Here is a 21,666-nt window from a genome sequence, read left to right as displayed (position 1 = left end):
TGCAATTGTGTTTTTATTTATTTATTTACTTTTTGCTTTAGGGAATATTGTCAACACTACAGTGTTTTCTATTTTGCACTTTCACATTTCACAGCTTTTGTATATAACAACTTGTTTACTATTAATGCCTGTAACATGTTGTTTATATAAAACAAAGTTCTTGTAAAAAAGGTTTTATTATGCAATTTCATATGAGTAACCTAAATCCTTTTATATCTTTAAGATTTTATGTAATTTCCTTACAATTTTATTGTTTTTGTTTTTTTAATCTTCCTGCTCAGTAATATACATTTTTATAATTTCTTTTGTTTTCTGTCTTTCGCAAATATAATTTAAAGTTTTTTAATACTTTTGTTCACATAACTTTTTTGTTTCTGTTATTTGTAGTTGTTGTTGATAATCACCCAAGTGTTGTTATTGTTAATAATTATAACAATTGTTGTCTGCTGAAGAAGAAGAAAAAAAAAACACAGACACAAATAAACAAAGACATACAATGTTGTTGTTAAAACATTGTTAACCTTTTTTTTTGCTTCATTTTAAAGACGATTACATAAACTACAATATAATATGCATCAAGTGGTCCGTCGAGCGGTCTTCAAAATCTCTCATACATAATAACATTTAATGTTTCTTTCTTCTTCTTCTTTTCTTTAACTTGGTAACATGGCATGACTTTAAAATCCATCCCAAGAAAATTGTTTTTTTTTTATTACTTTCGTTTTTTTCTTATTATTTCTTCTTACTTTTGGTTTCATGGCTTAAATTACAGTCGTTACACTTAATGTTAGGTTAGGTTATGACTACAAAAACAAAAAACAATAATACAAACATACTACTTGTTTACCACGGATACAATTTAAAGGTAAGTAGGTCATTGTAGATTTAAGAAAACGATCGTGATGTTTGGCAAAGTTTTATTAAATTCCAAGTGCCATACATACTACTTAATGCCAGATGTCTTCCTGGCATGAGGAAGCCAATCGGTTTAGTTGTATTGATTACAATTTGTTTGAGGAAAGTAATTTCTATTAGTCTATAGTTAGCTCTCAACTTAGTGAATCTACTTGGAGAAATAGTGTAAGTCTCTTTATTAAAAAAAAGTCTCATAATAAGAGACTTTAAGCTGAGGACTGGAACATAATGGATTCAGAATTCCTCCGTCTCCTAAATCGCCAATAATGAATCGCTGGGAGAGCTCGTGTTTCAGAATTTCCAGGTATTGCTTGCTATCAAGCTTTTATGGAACGAAGATACTTAGGAAATGATGAAAAAGGACTAAATGCCTACTAAGCATGCAAGAATTATATAGGAAATATTTGGATTTACACATCGGTTGTTAGGCCTATTCTAACTTATGGTTGTATTGTCTGGTGGTAGGCTTTGAGAAAGGACAGTTATTGGAAGAGGCACAATAACCTCAAAGGTGTGCCTCTCTTGGCAATAGTGGGGCCATTAGTAGTACCCCACAAGCGGTCTTGGACTTTATTATTTACCTGTCATCTATAGAATATTTTGTAGCGAGTGTAGCGGCTAGGACTCAATGAGTCTTCGTTAGTAAAATCTTCGACAATCACGCAAAAATTCTGAACAAGGTAGGTTTACTTGATCATGGTAACTTTTCCTGTAACTGGAATTACAGATCATAGTATTACGACTCTATATCGCTGATGTCGATATAAAAAGATGCTTCCAAGCTGAAATCTTTACGATAATTAGCTAGCTTAGTATCGAACCTTCATATAGATGACGTGGAATCGATAGTGAGACAACCTATTTGTCACTATTATAGGTTGATATTCGAGAGAATTCGTGACATCATTTACCAGTCCTGTAATAGTATAATAGATTGCAAAATATCAAAGGCCTTATGGCTTGATGTGAGGGTTACCAATATACATATACATAGGACTGAATAAGTGCAGTCTAAGGATTCTGATTAGGGACTTTGTCTGTAAGTGTGACACTATTGCAGGTTATGCGAGGATGCAAAGGAACAAGAGAAGATCGAGCCTATAACTTGAATACAAAATCTCAGGATGAAATGGGAAACAGGCTCCATGATAAACGGGGGGAAATTGCGGGATTTAACTCGCGCAGTCTAAAAGGTTTCATCAAGGGAATTTATAGGGGAGACTCTCTCACATTTCTTTTTTAGGGATTGAAACCCCTTGGAAACTGACTTATTTGCCTTCATCTATCCTCTTTAAATATTCTTAACTCTCTACGAAGGGAATCACAAAGGACATTATGGTCTCTGAGTGGAGTTGCACCTTTATATGGTGCAAAACCATTCTTAACCTAACCTAACATTCCTCAAAATATTTAATCAAATAGGGACAGATAAACCCAAATGTACATCTAGAAGGTAATAGAATTTATCATTGTATCAATCAATCAATCAACAAATAACTTTATTGAAACCTTTTTAGGTTTCTTGTGGAATCACTGTATTCAAAATAATGTCACCACATTCAGGAAAACTATTTGGACAAATTTCCGGCTTTTGTTCCAATTCTAAGAAGAAGAAAACCAAAATAATAAATAAATATATTTTTCAAATAAACAAACTCTCCACTTACCTTTTTTGCCAGTTTTGCAAGTGTAAATTTCCAAATAACAATCATTTGGAAAGGTACAATCCAAATGGTTGCCTTCAGAAATTTGAATTTTTGCACAAATTGGCTGGATTAAAAGCTCACAAGCTTTATGACAATTTGATTCGTCTTCACCCATAACACAGAAGCGTAGACCCAATAATAGAACTATGCTAGTAGTAGGAAGATGCATTTTAAAATTTAGAAATAGTTTACACTACAAAAAGTCTATTTTAGAAGTTACTGATGGACATGAAGCACTTTCATCGCTATTGTAGATAAAACTATATATGAGGGAAATTTTAATATAATTATAATGGAACACGTATGTATGCCGTGAAATTATTTAAATGCAAAATTTTATGCATAATTTTGTGCCGTAAGTATTCCAGAGCAGCGGTGTAGTACAAGGGGGCGTGATAATATCATAGTATTAAAGCGTTAAATGTCAGCTAGAATACCTTTTATATACTTGATTGAGTGGTGTCTTTATACTAGAAATTTTAGAAGTTTTATTAAATTCCAAATGCCATACATGTTTGACGAAAGCGATTTATATTAGCGAATCTACTCGGAGAAATAGTGTAAGTCCCTTTATTAAAAAAAATAACTCCGATTTTGAATGTTTGAATGAATATCGTCGTCTACCTATGCATCGCTTTTACGATCATGAACCATTCTTTTACTAAGTTTATTCCTTATTAAGCTTTAAAATAATAGACTTGAAGCAGAGGACTGTAACATAATGGATTCAGAATTTCTCCGTCTCCTAAAGTGATTTGCTTGGAGAGCTCGTATTTCAGGATTTCCCGGTGAAGCGCATAGTCTGCATGCTTAACAACAGAATTATAAACTCGAACCTAGGGCGTCATTGTACGGGACATGGCTACTAGCAGTTAACGAAATTCTAAAGTTATTTGAATCAAAAGGCAGGAAGATCGTGGCATGTCCAAGAATACAGAATCTCAGATTGAAATGGATGGGAAACATGATACACGAAGAACTGGTGGAAATTGAGGGACTTAACCCGCGCAGTCTACTAGAGAATTAGTCATTTATTCGACTAGGGTTTATAAGGGTGACTCAGTGTCTCTCACATTTATTTTTTAGGGAATCGACTAAATTATTTGCATTCATCTATACTCTTAACGTCTTAACTTTCTACGAAGCGAATCACAATGAAACATATGGTCTCTGAGGGGAGTAGTTTATGCGATAGATAACCCTTCTTAACCTAGTCTAACATCCCTCTCAAGATGTAATCAAATAGGGACAGATAAACCCAAAAAGACACCTAAAAGGTAATATAATTTATCATTGTATCAATCAATCAACAAATAACTTTATTAAAACCTTTTTAGGGTTCTTCTGGAATCACTGTATTCAAAATAATGTCATAACATTCAGGAGGACTATTAGTACAAATTTCCGTCTTTTGTTCCAATTCTAAGGAAAAAGAAACAAATCAATAAATAACTATATTTTTCAAATAAAAAAGGGGTCCACTTACCTCTCTTGCAAATTTTGCACGTGTAAAATTCCAAATAACAATCTTTTTGAAAAGGTACAATCCAACTGTTTGCATTCAGAAGTTTGAATTTTTGCACCAATTGGCTGGAATGAAAGATCACAACGTTTTTCACATGACACAGAAGCGTAAACCCAATAATAGAATTATGCCAGTAGGAGGAAGATGCATAATACCTCCTACAATTTAGATAATTTACACTTCAAGAAGACTATTCTAGAACTGATGGATTTAAGACACTCTATATAAAATTTTTTTTACTGAGGAAAATTTGAATAAAATTAGAATGGCACACGTATGGTTAGTTAGTTAGTTAGTTAGTTAGTTAGTTAGTTAGTTAGTTAGTTAGTTAGTTAGTTAGTTAGTTTAGTTAAGTTAGTTAGTTAGTTAGTTAGTTGTTCGTTAGTTAGTTAGTTAGTTCGTTATTAGTTAGTAGTTAGTTAGTTAGTTAGTTATTAGTTTGTTCGTTCGTTCGTTCGTTGTTCGTTAGTTAGTTAGTTCGTTCGTTCGTTAGTTCGTTCGTTCGTTCGTTCGTTCGTTTCGTTCGTTCTTCGTTCGTTCGTTCGTTCGTTCGTTAGTTCGTTCGTTGTTCGTTCGTTCGTTAGTTCGTTCGTTAGTCGTTCGTAGTTCGTTCGTTCGTTCGTTCGTTCGTTAGTTAGTTCGTTGTTTCGTTCGTTCGTTCGTTCGTTGTTCGTTCGTTCGTTCGTTCGTTTTCGTTCTTTCTTTCGTTCGTTGTTCGTTCGTTCGTTCGTTCGTTCGTTCGTTCGTTCTGTTCGTTAGTTTTCGTTCGTTCGTTCGTTCGTTCGTTCGTTCGTTCGTTCGTTCGTTCGTTTCGTTCGTTCGTTCGTTTTCGTTCGTTCGTTCGTTCGTTGTTCGTTCGTTCGTTCGTTCGTTCGTTCGTTTTCGTTCGTTCTTCGTTCGTTCGTTCGTTCGTTCGTTCGTTTCGTTCGTTTCGTTCGTTCGTTCTTCGTTCGTTCGTTCGTTTTCGTTCGTTCGTTCGTTCGTTCGTTCGTTCGTTCGTTCGTTCGTTCGTTCGTTCGTTTTCGTTCGTTTCGTTCGTTCGTTTGTTCGTTCGTTCGTTTTTCGTTCGTTTTCGTTCGTTCTTTCGTTCGTTCGTTCGTTCGTTCGTTTCGTTTCGTTCGTTCGTTCGTTGTTTCGTTCGTTCTTTCGTTCGTTCGTTCGTTCGTTCGTTCGTTCGTTCTTTCGTTCGTTCGTTCGTTCGTTCGTTCGTTCGTTCGTTTCGTTTTTCGTTCGTTCGTTCGTTCGTTCGTTCGTTCGTTGTTCGTTCGTTCGTTCGTTCGTTCGTTTCGTTCGTTCGTTCGTTCTTCGTTCGTTCTTCGTTCGTTCGTTCGTTCGTTCGTTTTTCGTTCGTTCGTTCGTTTCGTTCGTTCTTCGTTTCGTTCGTTTCGTTGTTCGTTCGTTCGTTCGTTCGTTCGTTCGTTCGTTCGTTCGTTCGTTCGTTCGTTCGTTCGTTCGTTCGTTCGTTTCGTTCGTTCGTTCGTCGTTCGTTCGTTCGTTCGTTCTTTTTCGTTTCGTTCGACGTTCGTTCGTTCGTTCGTTCGTTCGTTTCGTTCGTTCGTTTCTTCGTTCGTTCGTTCGTTCGTTCGTTTCGTTCGTTCGTTCGTTCTTCGTTCGTTAGTTCGTTCGTTCGTTCGTTCGTTCGTTCGTTCGTTCGTTCGTTCGTTCGTTCGTTCTTCGTTCGTTCGTTCGTTCGTTCGTTCGTCGTTCGTTTCGTTCGTTCGTTCGTTCGTTCGTTCGTTCGTCGTTCGTTTTCGTTCGTTCGTTTAGTTCGTTCGTTCGTTCGTTCGTTCCCCCTGCTCCTCTGTGGTCCCTTCCCTTTCCCTCGCCCTCGCCTTTTTTTCCTGCCCCCTCCAACGTCCTTTATCTCGGACACTATAAGAAATAGAGCCAAAACAATGATAATCTGTGATCACTTCCATTTCCCATAGAAAATCGATTTTTTGAGTGAAAACATAAAAGTCCATTTATCATGGAAACTATAAGAGATAGGGCCAAAACAATGATAATCTGTGATCACTTCCATTTCACATAGAAAATCGATTTTTTGAGTGAAAACATAAAAGTCCATTTATCTTGGAAACTATAAGAGATAGAGCCAAAACAATAATAATCTGTGATCACTTCCATTTCCCATAGAAAATTGATTTTTTGAGTGAAAACATAAAATCCATTTATCTTGGAAACCATAAGAGATAGGGCCAAAACAATGATAATCTGTGATCACTTCTATTTCTCATAGAAAATCGATTTTTTGGTGAAAACATAAAAGTCCATTTATCTTGGAAACCATAAGAGATAGGGCCAAAACAATGATAATCTGTGATCACTTCTATTTCTCATAGAAAATCGATTTTTTTGGTGAAAACATAAAAGTCCATTTATCTTGGAAACTATAAGAGATAGGGCCAAAACAATGATAATCTGTGATCACTTCCATTTCACATAGAAAATCGATTTTTTGAGTGAAAACATAAAAGTCCATTTATCTTGGAAACTATAAGAGATAGGGCCAAAACAATGATAATCTGTGATCACTTCCATTTCCCATTGAAAATAAATTTTTTGAGTGAAAACATAAAAGTCCATTTATCTTGAAAACTATAAGAGATAGAGCCAAAACAATGATAATCTGTGATCACTTTCATTTCCCATAGAAAATCGATTTTTTGGGTGAAAACATAAAAGTCCATTTATCTTGGAAACTATAAGAGATAGGGCCAAAACAATGATAATCTGTGATCACTTCCATTTCACATAGAAAATCGATTTTTTGGGTGAAAACATAAAAGTCCATTTATCTTGGAAACCATAAGAGATAGAGCCAAAACAATGATAATCTGTGATCACTTCCATTTCCCATAGAAAATCGAATTTTTTAATGAAAACATAAAAGTCCATTTATCTCGGAAACTATAAGAAATAGAGCCAAAACAATGATAATCTGTGATCACTTCCATTTCCCATAGAAAATCGATTTTTTGAGTGAAAACATAAAAGTCCATTTATCTTGGAAACTATAAGAGATAGGGCCAAAACAATGATAATCTGTGATCACTTCCATTTCCCATAGAAAATCGATTTTTTGAGTGAAAACATAAAAGTCCATTTATCTTGGAAACTATAAGAGATAGAGCCAAAACAATAATAATCTGTGATCACTTCCATTTCCCATAGAAAATTGATTTTTTGAGTGAAAACATAAAATCCATTTATCTTGGAAACCATAAGAGATAGGGCCAAAACAATGATAATCTGTGATCACTTCTATTTCTCATAGAAAATCGATTTTTTTGGTGAAAACATAAAAGTCCATTTATCTTGGAAACTATAAGAGATAGAGCCAAAACAATAATAATCTGTGATCACTTCCATTTCCCATAGAAAATTGATTTTTTGAGTGAAAACATAAAATCCATTTATCTTGGAAACCATAAGAGATAGGGCCAAAACAATGATAATCTGTGATCACTTCCATTTCACATAGAAAATAGATTTTTTTGGTGAAAACATAAAAGTCCATTTATCTTGGAAACTATAAGGGATAGAGCCAAAACAATGATAATCTGTGATCACTTCCATTTCCCATAGAAAATCGATTTTTTGAGTGAAAACATAAAAGTCCATTTATCTCGGAAACTATAAGAAATAGAGCCAAAACAATGATAATCTGTGATCACTTCTATTTCTCATAGAAAATCGATTTTTTTGGTGAAAACATAAAAGTCCATTTATCTTGGAAACTATAAGAGATAGAGCCAAAACAATGATAATCTGTAATCACTTCCATTTCACATAGAAAATGGATTTTTTGAGTGAAAACATAAAAGGCCATTTATCTTATAAACTATAAGAGATAGAGCCAAAACAATAATAATCTGTGATCACTTCCATTTCTCATAGAAAATCGATTTTTTGAGTGAAAACATAAAAGTCCATTTATTTAGGAAACTATAAGAGATAGGGCCAAAATAATGATAATCTGTGATCACTTCTATTTCTCATAGAAAATCGATTTTTTTGGTGAAAACATAAAAGTCCATTTATCTTGGAAACCATAAGAGATAGAGCCAAAACAATGATAATCTGTGATCACTTCCATTTCCCATAGAAAATCGATTTTTTGAGTGAAAACATAAAAGTCCATTTATCTTGGAAACTATAAGAGATAGGGCCAAAACAATGATAATCTGTGATCACTTCCATTTCACATAGAAAATCGATTTTTTGAGTGAAAACATAAAAGTCCATTTATCTTGGAAACTATAAGAGATAGGGCCAAAACAATGATAATCTGTGATCACTTCCATTTCCCATTGAAAATAAATTTTTTGAGTGAAAACATAAAAGTCCATTTATCTTGGAAACTATAAGAGATAGAGCCAAAACAATAATAATCTGTGATCACTTCCATTTCCCATAGAAAATTGATTTTTTGAGTGAAAACATAAAATCCATTTATCTTGGAAACCATAAGAGATAGGGCCAAAACAATGATAATCTGTGATCACTTCCATTTCACATAGAAAATAGATTTTTTTGGTGAAAACATAAAAGTCCATTTATCTTGGAAACTATAAGAGATAGAGCCAAAACAATGATAATCTCTGATCACTTCCATTTCACATAGAAAATGGATTTTTTGAGTGAAAACATAAAAGGCCATTTATCTTATAAACTATAAGAGATAGAGCCAAAACAATAATAATCTGTGATCACTTCCATTTCTCATAGAAAATCGATTTTTTGAGTGAAAACATAAAAGTCCATTTATTTAGGAAACTATAAGAGATAGGGCCAAAATAATGATAATCTGTGATCACTTCTATTTCTCATAGAAAATCGATTTTTTTGGTGAAATCATAAAAGTCCATTTATCTTGGAAACCATAAGAGATAGAGCCAAAACAATGATAATCTGTGATCACTTCCATTTCCCATAGAAAATCGATTTTTTGAGTGAAAACATAAAAGTCCATTTATCTTGGAAACTATAAGAGATAGGGCCAAAACAATGATAATCTGTGATCACTTCCATTTCACATAGAAAATCGATTTTTTGAGTGAAAACATAAAAGTCCATTTATCTTGGAAACTATAAGAGATAGGGCCAAAACAATGATAATCTGTGATCACTTCCATTTCCCATTGAAAATAAATTTTTTGAGTGAAAACATAAAAGTCCATTTATCTTGGAAACTATAAGAGATAGAGCCAAAACAATAATAATCTGTGATCACTTCCATTTCCCATAGAAAATTGATTTTTTGAGTGAAAACATAAAATCCATTTATCTTGGAAACCATAAGAGATAGGGCCAAAACAATGATAATCTGTGATCACTTCCATTTCCCATAGAAAATCGATTTTTGGGTGAAAACATAAAAAAAAACATGGAAACTAGAAGAGATAGAGCCAAAACAATAATAATCTGTGAATACTTCCATTTCCATTAGAAAATCGATTTTTTGAGTGAAAACATAAAAGTCCATTTATCTTGGAAACCATAAGAGATAGGGCCAAAACAATGATAATCTGTGATCACTTCTATTTCTCATAGAAAATCGATTTTTTGGTGAAAACATAAAAGTCCATTTATCTTGGAAACTATAAGAGATAGAGCCAAAACAATGATAATCTGTGATCACTTCCATTTCACATAGAAAATGGATTTTTTGAGTGAAAACATAAAAGGCCATTTATCTTATAAACTATAAGAGATAGAGCCAAAACAATGATAATCTGTGATCACTTCCATTTCCCATAAAAAATCGATATTTTGAGTGAAAACATAAAAGTCCATTTATATTGGAAACTATAAGAGATAGAGCCAAAACAATGATAATATGTGATCACTTCCATTTCACATAGAAAATCGATTTTTTCAGTGAAAACATAAAAGTGCATTTATCTTGGAAACTATAAGAGATAGAGCCAAAACAATAATAATCTGTGATCACTTCCATTTCACATAGAAAATCGATTTTTTGGGTGAAAACATAAAAGTCCATTTATTTTGGAAACTATGAGAGATAGCGCCAAAACAATGATAATCTGTGATCACTTCCATTTCTCATAGAAAATCGATTTTTTGGGTGAAAACATAAAAGTCCATTTATTTTGGAAACTATGAGAGATAGAGCCAAAACAATGATAATCTGTGATCACTTCCATTTCCCATAGAAAATCGATTTTTTGGGTGAAAACATAAAAGTCCATTTATCTTGGAAACTATAAGAAATAGAGCCAAAACAATGATAATCTGTGATCACTTCCATTTCACATAGAAAATCGATTTTTTGGGTGAAAACATAAAAGTCCATTTATTTTGGAAACTATGAGAGATAGCGCCAAAACAATGATAATCTGTGATCACTTCCATTTCTCATAGAAAATCAATTTTTTGAGTAAAAACATAAAAGTCAATCTGTGATCACTTCCATTTCCCATAAAAAATTGATTTTTTGAGTAAAAACATAAAAGTCCATTTATCTTGGAAACTGTAAGAGATAGAGCCAAAACAATAATAATCTGTGATCACTTCCATTTCCCATGAAAACATAAAAGTCCATTTATCTTGGAAACTATAAGAGATAGAGCCAAAACAATGATAATCTGTTATCACTTCCATTTCCCATAAAAAATCGCCTTTTTCAGTGAAAACATAAAAGTGCATTTATCTTGGAAACTATAAGAGATAGAGCCAGAACAATGATAATCTGTGATCACTTCCATTTCACATAGAAAATCGATTTTTTGAGTGAAAACATAAAAGTCCATTTATCTTGGAAACTATAAGAGATATAGCCAAAACAATGATAATCTGTGATCACTTCCATTTCACATAGAAAATCGATTTTTTGGGTGAAAACATAAAAGTCCATTTATCTTGGAAACTATAAGAGATAGAGCCAAAACAATGATAATCTGTGATCACTTCCATTTCACATAGGAAATCGATTTTTTGGGTGAAAACATAAAAGTCCATTTATCTTGGAAACTATAAGAGATAGAGCCAAAACAACGATAATCTGTGATCACTTCCATTTCCCATAGAAAATCGGTTTTTTGGTTGAAAACATAAAAGTCCATTTATCTTGGAAACTATAAGAGATAGAGCCAAAACAATGATAATCTGTGATCACTTCCATTTCACATAGAAAATCGATTTTTCAGTGAAAACATAAAAGTGCATTTATCTTGGAAACTATAAGAGATAGGGCCAAAACAATGATAATCTGTGATCACTTCCATTTCTCATAGAAAATCGATTTTTGGGTGAAAACATAAAAGTCCATTTATCTTGGAAACTATAAGAGATAGAGCCAAAACAATGATAATCTGTGAAATTGAGGCTGTTTCACAGTTATTTATAAGAACTATTGAAAATAATACTACTTATTAAATATTTTATTAATGAGGGAAAATTTGTATAAGAAACACGCATAAATTTCGGTAAAATGTATGAACCTTTTTTAATGCAAAATATTAGCAAGTGCCTTAAACATTTCAGTGCAGTGGTATTTTAGGATCAATAATAATATCGAGCTACTCGGGGAACTGGAGGATTGAGTAACTACCGGAATACATTTTATCTACTGACCTTAGTAGAGCTAATACATGCTCAAGTTCTTTATTTGAGGTTGTCTCTTGAATGAACGTCCTTTTTCGATTGAGTAGATCGACCACCAAAAAAAATTCTTGAACAGCTAACGTTATAGTCTTCCTAACTTGTATTGAATGACGAGATATATTTAAGTATATAAGAGACGCAATAAGGAGTTCGAGAAGATATACAAAATCCCAATCACTACCCATATTTCACAGCGTTACAAACGATGTAACATAATCAGTGTTGCCTAAAAAAACCTAAATATATTTCAATAGCATCAGTTCATTATTATGCAATTTTGAATGTTCAATAACATTTGATGACCAAATAAGAATGTTGACATTATTGGTTTTTTCTTGCTTCATTTTGCTCTCAATTATACAATGTCATCCACTACCAACGTTCATAATAGTAGAACTGATCTTAAAAAGCGATGAATTCAAAAAAGAACTTAAACTTAAAGTATCGAGAGAATATTAAATTTATGTGCAGCAGAGAACAGAAATACTAGTTAGCTTCGTCTATGTATAGCAGTTAATCTGCCCCATACAAGATTTTGAATAGTTATAAGTTAAGTTATCTCTTAAGAATGATCAGATGTCTCATTCTCGCATAGATGAAAATGTGATAGACAAGGGCTTGAGTGATCCTAACGATGATGAATATAGATCATATCGCCACCGGTGTCACTTAAAAGATGTCACAAATATTATAAGTATCTTTGGAACAGTTTCTTCTACTGGTGATACCATGGAAAAAGAAAATGTTTTCTGTTATTTGCAGGTCGCCGTAGAATAGTTGTCAAGATCTCCTCTGCCTTATACATATTTGAAATATCAGCCGAACGAATGTGGAGAAAGCGTGGAACAAGGGACAAGGAAATCTAAAGGCAATGGATTCAATAGAAAAAATCTCTACATTATATAGAATAAGGCTGAAAAATGTATTATTATACTCAAAACAATATGATAATGTTAATGACGTCAAACAATGATGATGAAGATAATGATGTTTTAAAAGAATACAATGATAATAAAGATAATGATAATTTTAAAGGCCTGGCCTACAAACTTTTTAGCTAATGTTTATGAACCAAATTATGACATAATCTAAAACAATTTCATTTTTTTTTTTTTTGAAGAGTTGAATGAAAAGTTGTAATACGTTTTAATTATTTGTGAGGCAATTGCAAAGACGCACACATGTCCGACTCGATATTCAGACCATCCATCTTTTATGACTAACTACATTTATGTTCATACAAATGTACATACATATGTATGTATATTACAAACAAATGTAAGTACGTATCTAGTATTTATATGAACAATTTATCATTTGGCATCTTCTATAGACAATTGCAAACGTATGCATTAGGCTTTTGGTATTGCAGCTTAATGCAATATCATCATCCATCGCATTGAATCGTACGCATAATAATGTGAGTAACTAAGTGGTCGGCCAGTCCACAGTCATCGTAATGACTTTAAGTGCAGCTGTTTCTTAAGACTCGCTGGGTCTTACAAATGTTCGATGATTTTTTTCTACTTTTTTTTTTTGGTTTAATATTTATTCGTATTTACTTGGAAGTGTTGTTTCTTGCTACTGTTTTTGTGGTTACTTGATTTTGTTGCCGTCATCGTGGTTTAAAAGTTGTCTGCTCATCACCTGTAGTTATACGTTCGTATGCCAGTTTTAAATTAAACTCAATTGGTTGGTGTAAATGTTGTAAATATTTATGTACAATATCGATTGTATGAGGATGGACTCTGTTTAAACATACATATGTACATGTTGCAGTTACATACAAACCTATTCTCAAAATGCAGTTTTTGAAATCGAAAAAGTGAAAGGATTTTCGTATCTTAAGGTTGTCAAATACAATGTAAGTGTGTATGTATGTTTAAATGTATATACGAATGTATCTTGCAATGTAAGTGGGTATGTGGTGAGTAAGTAGTTTGAAAAGTGTCATCATTATTTCCAATTAATTTAGATCTGTAATGCAACAATTTAAAAATTTTTCATTTAATTACAATTAAAATTAATACATAATAATGATACAATTGTAAATATCTTATACGTTGAACAATTATAACATTATATATAAATGAGGTCAAGGTTTTTTACATTTGAAGAACTATTTCGTTTTGGCAATTTATGGAACATCATTAAATGGATATAGTTTACAAACTGTAAATATTTAAAAAATCGAACTTCTTGTTACTTAATTTAAGGAAAGAGAGTATTGCCTCTATCTATCTATTATCTATCTATCTATCTATCTATCTATCTATCTATCTATCTATCTATCTAATCTATCTATCTATCTATCTATCTATCTATCTATCTATCTATCTATCTATCTATCTATCTATCTATCTATCTATCTATCTATCTATCTATCTATCTATCTATCTATCTATCTATCTATCTATCTATCTATCTATCTATCTATCTATCTATCTATCTATCTATCTATCTATCTATCTATCTATCTATCTATCTATCTATCTATCTATCTATCTATCTATCTATCTATCTATCTATCTATCTATCTATCTATCTATCTATCTATCTATCTATCTATCTATCTATCTATCTATCTATCTATCTACTATCTATCTATCTATCTATCTATCTATCTATCTATCTATCTATCTATCTATCTATCTATCTATCTATCTATCTATCTATCTATCTATCTATCTATCTATCTATCTATCTATCTATCTATCTATCTATCTATCTATCTATCTATCTATCTATCTATCTATCTATCTATCTATCTATCTATCTATCTATCTATCTATCTATCTATCTATCTATCTATCTATCTATCTATCTATCTATCTATCTATCTATCTATCTCTATCTATCTATCTATCTATCTATCTATCTATCTATCTATCTATCTATCTATCTATCTATCTATCTATCTATCTATCTATCTATCTATCTATCTATCTATCTATCTATCTATCTATCTATCTATCTATCTATCTATCTATCTCTATCTATGTGTTTCCAAAGTTCAATTGATTTGCTGAGGATTACTTGACTCTATCAAAATACTTCAAATACCCTTGACTATATTTAGCACAAATTTGAGTGCAATTAACTCTGCCAAAAGAAAATAAAAATATTCCATGAATTTATCGCAAAAATATTAATGAATGTCATTTAAACAAATAACGTTTAATACACTTCCGTAACACTCTTGTGCGAAATTTTAAAGCTTAAATAAATTCTATAATCCCAACGGAGATAAGTTAATACCTGTTAAGCATTATTATTTGTTTTTATATTTTTATTAATTTTAAACATAAGTATTAAATATGTTTAAGCACACTGAGAGAAAATTGTTAGTATTTTTTTTATAAATTTTGTATACCAACAAGCAAAAGTAATCGCTTTTTCGTTTGTAAATTAGCGAATTCAAGGCTTGAATCGAAATATACGAATGTCGCTGCTCCTATATACCAGTGTTCTGGGTTTCGTCCTGAGGTTCCCACATTTCTTTTTCACTAAGGTATTATAAATAGATTCATTTTCCCCAGTGTATGTTTGGAATTTATTATCTTTTGGACGTCTTCGTATTATTTTCAGTACAAGGAATTAAAAAGAAACACATATTAGCAGTAAGTACTTATTTACGAACAAAATATAATCTCCCAAAGAAAAGTACTCCCACAACACGAATAATAAATAATCTTAAACAAGATTTTTATCTATTAAACGTTCTTTAAAGAAATTTGACTTTAGAATAGTAATTATGACCCAATAAAGATAAAAAATAAACGAGACACATACAGGTAATTTTTTACAAACATCGATTTATTCAAGAAGCAGTATTTTAAAACGGACCCGTTTTAGAATATAATTTAAGCAAAATCATTACTGATAAAAAGTAAAATAAAAGAAAATATAAACTCATTATAAACACGACAAAATTTTATAAAATCAACTGATTTAGCGAGATTTTATTTAAAACAGTTCAACGAGATTAACCTATTCGGACGTTTCGGGAGTGAAAAACAAAATAAAACGAAAATAAGGATTTTCGAAAAACTAAATTAAATTAAATCCATGAAATAATAACTTAAGAAATATTTTAATTTTACACTTTGTCATTGTCAAAATGTCGCTTTTAAATGCTACCGGCTCGGTCCTTAGTGACATTACACAATTCACCTTTAATACATTCGATTATACCGTGTTCGTTTTTATGTTATGTATTTCCGCCGCCATCGGTGTTTATTTCGGTTTCTTTTCGAAAGGTGAAGAAACCACCGAGGAATATTTACATGGCGGTAAACAAATGAAAACATTACCCATTGCTATTTCTTTGGTGGCCAGTCAACTGTCGGGTATTTCTATTATGACTATACCGGCGGAAATGTATTCGTATGGTATTAATTGGGTTTTCAATGTGGTCTCAACGGTTGTGACAATACCCATGCTTTGTTGGATGATTATACCAGTTTTCTATAATAATGGCATTTCTAATTGTTACGAATATTTAGAATTGCGTTTCAATCGTAAAACTCGAGAACTTTTAAACGGTGGCTTTCATGGTGACATTATTCTTTATGTTACCAGTTTTTATTTTTATACCCGCTTTAGCTTTGCTCAAGGTAAGTAGACGAGTTTTGGATTAGCACCCACATATAAAGTTTTATGATCCCATTCTTTCCTAGATCTAGATTTCTGATAGATAGATAGATAGATAGATAGATAGATAGATAGATAGATAGATAGATAGATAGATAGATAGATAGATAGATAGATAGATAGATAGATAGATAGATAGATAGATTAGATAGATAGATAGCTAGATCGCTGCTCGCTAGCTAGCTCGCTAGCTCGCTCGCTCGCTCGCTCGCTCGCTCGCTCGCTAGCTCGCTCGCTCGCTCGCTCGCTCGCTAGCTCGCTCGCTAGCTCGCTCGCTCGCTCGCTCGCTCGCTCGCTCTCGCTCGCTCGCTAGCTCGCTCGCTCGCTCGCTCGCTCGCTCCTCGCTCGCTCGCTCGCTCGCTCGCTCGCTCGCTCGCTCCTCGCTCGCTCGCTCGCTCGCTCGCTCGCTAGCTCGCTCGCTCGCTCGCTAGCTCGCTCGCTCGCTCGCTCGCTCGCTCGCTCGCTCGCTCGCTCGCTCGCTCGCTCGCTCGCTCGCTCGCTCGCTCGCTCGCTAGCTCCTCGCTCGCTCGCTCGCTCGCTCGCTCGCTCGCTCGCTCGCTCGCTCGCTCGCTCGCTCGCTCGCTCGCTCGCTCGCTCGCTCGCTCGCTCGCTCGCTCCTCGCTCGCTCGCTCGCTCCGCTCGCTCGCTCGCTCGCTCGCTCGCTCGCTCGCTCGCTCGCTCGCTCGCTCGCTCGCTCGCTCGCTCGCTCGCTCGCTCGCTCGCTCGCTCGCTCGCTCGCTCGCTCGCTCGCTCGCTCGCTCGCTCGCTCGCTCGCTCGCTCGCTCGCTCGCTCGCTCGCTCGCTCGCTCGCTCGCTCGCTCTCTCGCTCGCTCGCTCGCTCGCTCGCTCGCTCGCTCGCTCGCTCGCTCGCTCGCTCGCCTCGCTCGCTCGCTCGCTCGCTCGCTCGCTCGCTCGCTCGCTCGCTCGCTCGCTCGCTAGCTCGCTCGCTCGCTCGCTCGCTCGCTCGCTCGCTCGCTCGCTCGCTCGCTCGCTCGCTCGCTCGCTCGCTGCTCGCTCGCTCGCTCGCTCGCTCGCTCGCTCGCTCGCTCGCTCGCTCGCTCGCTCGCTCGCTCGCTCGCTCGCTCGCTCGCTCGCTCGCTCGCTCCTCGCTCGCTCGCTCGCTCGCTCGCTCGCTCGCTCGCTCGCTCGCTCGCTCGCTCGCTCGCTCGCTCGCTCGCTCGCTCGCTCGCTCGCTCGCTCGCTCGCTCGCTCGCTCGCTCGCTCGCTCGCTCGCTGATCGCTCTCGATCGATCGATCGCTAGATAGATTGTGGGATGGCTCGATAACTATATGCTCCCTAGATCTTTCTTCTCTTCTACCCCCCCGATGTCATAAATCAAAGTCTTTTGCAAAGAGACAAAGATTTTGATTTTAGATCAAAGTCAAAACCAAAGAGACATTTTAATAGATCTAAATCGAAATCATTTCAAAACATCTTGAAATTGCATTATTCATTGAAATTCTCCTTCTTCTTCTCTTACAGTTACCGGTATCAACATTCACTTGATTAATGGCATTGTCTGTTCCATCTGTGTGTTTTATACAATGTTTGTAAGTACGATTTCACCCCATAAATTTCTTGAAATCCTAAACTGATTTTCAAAAATCCTAATTAAACCCTTTTAACATCAATAGGGTGGCATTAAAGCTGTCGTTTGGACCGATGTTGTACAGGCTGCTATTATGGTCGTTTCTGTGGTATTGGTGGGTATTTTGGGTGCTTATAAAGTTGGTGGTTTTGGTGAGGTCTTTCGTATAGCTGCAGAAGGTGGTAGATTAGATGTTAAGTAAGTTTTTAGAAATATATTTTTTACAAACCTCGTATTAATTGTAATGTTTTTCTATTCTATAGTTTTGCATTCGATGCTACTACTCGCTCGACATTTTGGAATTGTTTTATTAGTTCCACAGTAATGTGGACTTCTTATGTGGGTCTGAATCAAAGTTGTGTACAGAGAATTGTTTCGTTGCCAACACTTAAACATGCCAGACAGTAAGTATTTTGAACTACATATGTATATGTATTTTTATACTATAAGGGGATAGGTAAAATTGTGAATCGATAATAAATATCTTGTTTCTCTACTTTTAGTTCCCTGATAATATTCGGTTTTGGTTTCGTTTTAATCATGGCCTTTAATTGTATAACCGGTATTGTTATGTATGCCCGTTATCATGATTGTGATCCTCTAGCTGCCGGTTTTGTGGAGAAGGCCGATAAATTAATGCCCTTCTTTGTGCAAGACGTAGTGGGTCATCTGAAAGGTATGCCTGGAGTATTTATATCCTGTGTCTTCAGTGCTGCTTTAAGTACCATGTCGGCTAGTATGAATTCTCTCGCTGGTATTGTTTATTTCGATTATATTAAACCTAGAATCAAACATACCGAAAGACGTGCCAATTTAATTATGAAGGCATTGGTCCTATTCACTGGCATATATTGTATTCTGGCGGGTGTTATAGTCGAAAAATTCACCTCGATTTTGCAAATGGTCTATTCGATTGGTGGTGTTACTTTTGGTGCTGTTTTCGGAGTATTTATGATGGGTATGTTGGTGCCCAAGGCTCATGGTAAGGCCGCCTTTTATGCGGTTGTCTCCAGTATGTTGGCTATGTTGATTATTGTAGTAGCGGCTCAAGGTCGTTTACATTATAAAGCCTTACCCAGTTCGGTGGAATATTGTCCTGATTTGAATATAACACTGTAAGTGTGATAAGGAATTCCTTAACTATAAAAATATTAAATTTATTTTACCTTTTTAGCAGCAATACTTCTCCTTTGGTTAATACGGCCTTGGAAACAACAGACCTAACAGATAAAGCTTTTAATATATTGGATATGTCTTTTAACTGGTATGTGGTACTGGGTACCTTAATTGTCTTTGGAGTTGGTGTACCCTTCAGTTATATATTAACTCCCGAAAAAGGAGCCAAATTTGATGTTAAATTACTGTCACCCCTTATTCAACCATTTGTTAATTATGAATTGGCCCAGGTGGAGGAGGAGTTGCCAGAAATCATTACTTCCAAACCCCCCTATAAGTCATAAAAACGAATTTAGGATCTATTCATATTAAGAGTGATACTAAGGAAATACATTTTATTACTACTAAGCTAAAGGAAAAGGGCTATTATGTACTGTGTACATTATTAAATGCCCCACTCTATTATAGATACAATTAAGATTTGTGATTCTTAACAACTATTGTATTACTTATCTCAGGTTTTCCCTTAAATAATTAAGATTTATTAGTTTAAGGCGTTACACGATTAGTAAGTTCCTCGTAAGATAAACACATCTTTGAACTTAATTTGTTTCTCTATTATTTATTTAAGTTAATTTCTAAATTGTTTATAATGTCGTGCAAATAAACTAGAAACAAATTAGATAAAGAACTTGTTAATAAAAATGTGCGAATATTTAATTAATTTAAAAATGTGAGTAAGGAAAAGTTCTTTAATAAATCTTTATGTACTTAGTAGATGCAATAAAAGAAATATGTTTAAAACATTTTTAAAGATAATAATTTTTAGAATATAATAAAAAAGAAACAATAAAAGAATGAAGGCGTTTCATTTTAAAATGAAAATATTACATTAAAGTCTACACGTGCATAGAAGTTGCACATCGTCAGCTGATATGTAAAATGGATTAACAACATAAACCAACAGTAATAATGATTTACTCATTTAATTATCGTATTAACATATCAATATGTATGTATATCAACAGGTTTAGAAGAGTATTGCGTAATTAACTGGAGTTTAAAATAAACCTCAGGGCTGAATCCTATAATAGATCGTGAGAACCGTGATCGTGAAACCATTTATATCCAATCTTATCAGAATATCGACAACAATATACGATTTTTGTATATCAGAGGGATTTATGAAAAGGGAACATATAAGTATGAGGGCTTTGAACAATTATGTACCAAATCTGTTAGATCCATTATTTCTTTAAACAAATAAGTAGTAGATTTAAAACAAGTAGGAAAGTATAGTCCGACATGGCCGACTATATGATAATTCCGATGTATTTAAGCAATTTATTGATGAAAAACTAAATTTCTAGGAAGTTAGGTTCAAATATAGGCCGATCCTCAACAAATTGGGATTGGGAGGGATGTAATTTTATATAAAGTTTAGTTATGCTGAATTTCATCGCGATACTAATGGTCATAAGTAAATTTTTGGACGTTTAAGTTATTTTTTAAATGGGGGTTTGGGTCAAACGACGGCCGATCATTATAAAAATTGGCACGGACAGTTATGCCTATATAAAACTTAGTTGTGTCAATTTTTGGTGAGATAGTAGTATATTTGACGTAGTTATGAGTTAAAAACCCTAAATCGGAAGGTAAGGTTGTATGGGGGCTAGGTGAACTAATGGACCGATTTCAACCATTTTCAATAGGCATCGTCCTTGTGGCTCGTATGGCTACAGGACAAAGTTTACATGGACAGCCAGCCAGCTAGCCGGACAGACGGACGGACGGACATGTCTTAATCGAATCAGAATCTGAGTCGACCGGTATACTTTAAGGTGGGTGTAGGACCAATATTTTTATGCGTTACAAACATCAGCACAAACGTATAATACCCTCCCCACTATAGTGGTGAAGGGTATAATTAAAACCAATTAAAAAAGTAAGATGCCCTACTCTGGGTGTTCAGTTGTATGGGGGCGTGGTCAAATATTGGACCGATGTTACCCATTTTCAATAGGATTCGCCACTGAGACAATAGAAGATCATGTACCAAATTTCATTGAATTATCTTCAAAAATGCGACCTGTAGTTTGATTACAAGGTTTACATAGACGGACGGATATAGCTAAATCGATTTCTAAGCCGATTGGTATACTTTAAGTTGGGTATAGGACCAATATTATTGTGCATTACAAACATCAGCACAAACTAGGTTATAATTATCCGAATCATGAAAATAACATATCGAGGAACTACAATCAGAACTACATGTCGTATTTTAATGTCTAACCCGATATAACAAAGTATACTTTTCTTAAGGATTGAGTTGGATCCAAATCTCAAATCTGAATCCTAATTTGGCCATCGACTTTTTTAAAGCTTTACTAGCCTGTATTATCAATAAGATATTCTGATGTGAATGTTTTAACTTCAATTCTTTTTAAAACCTTTAAGAATTTTAATAGGTTTTGATATTTGTAACACCTAAATAGCCGATATATTCCCCTGACAAAACTTAAAGCACAAT

General features: G+C 34.4%; 1 protein-coding gene across 1 annotated transcript; it reads left to right on the top strand.

Annotated features, from left to right (window-relative positions):
• The first annotated feature begins 15,736 nt into the window (after window positions 1-15,736).
• LOC119612448 (sodium-coupled monocarboxylate transporter 2) lies at window positions 15,737-19,838 on the top strand. Its single transcript, XM_037968254.1, is given in 7 exon segments — window positions 15,737-16,315; window positions 16,317-16,395; window positions 17,912-17,979; window positions 18,064-18,215; window positions 18,281-18,421; window positions 18,521-19,132; window positions 19,192-19,838. Coding segments are annotated over 7 exon segments (1,758 nt in total). The 5' UTR covers window positions 15,737-15,895; the 3' UTR covers window positions 19,478-19,838.
• The last annotated feature ends 1,828 nt before the right edge of the window (window positions 19,839-21,666 follow it).

Source organism: Lucilia sericata, unplaced genomic scaffold (genome assembly GCF_015586225.1).
Source record: "Lucilia sericata isolate MDLA Ls3-8-SP2 unplaced genomic scaffold, ASM1558622v1 Contig001691F_arrow, whole genome shotgun sequence".
Classification (NCBI taxonomy): Eukaryota; Metazoa; Arthropoda; class Insecta; order Diptera; family Calliphoridae; genus Lucilia; species Lucilia sericata.
This window is presented reverse-complemented; position numbering and strand designations above follow the sequence as displayed.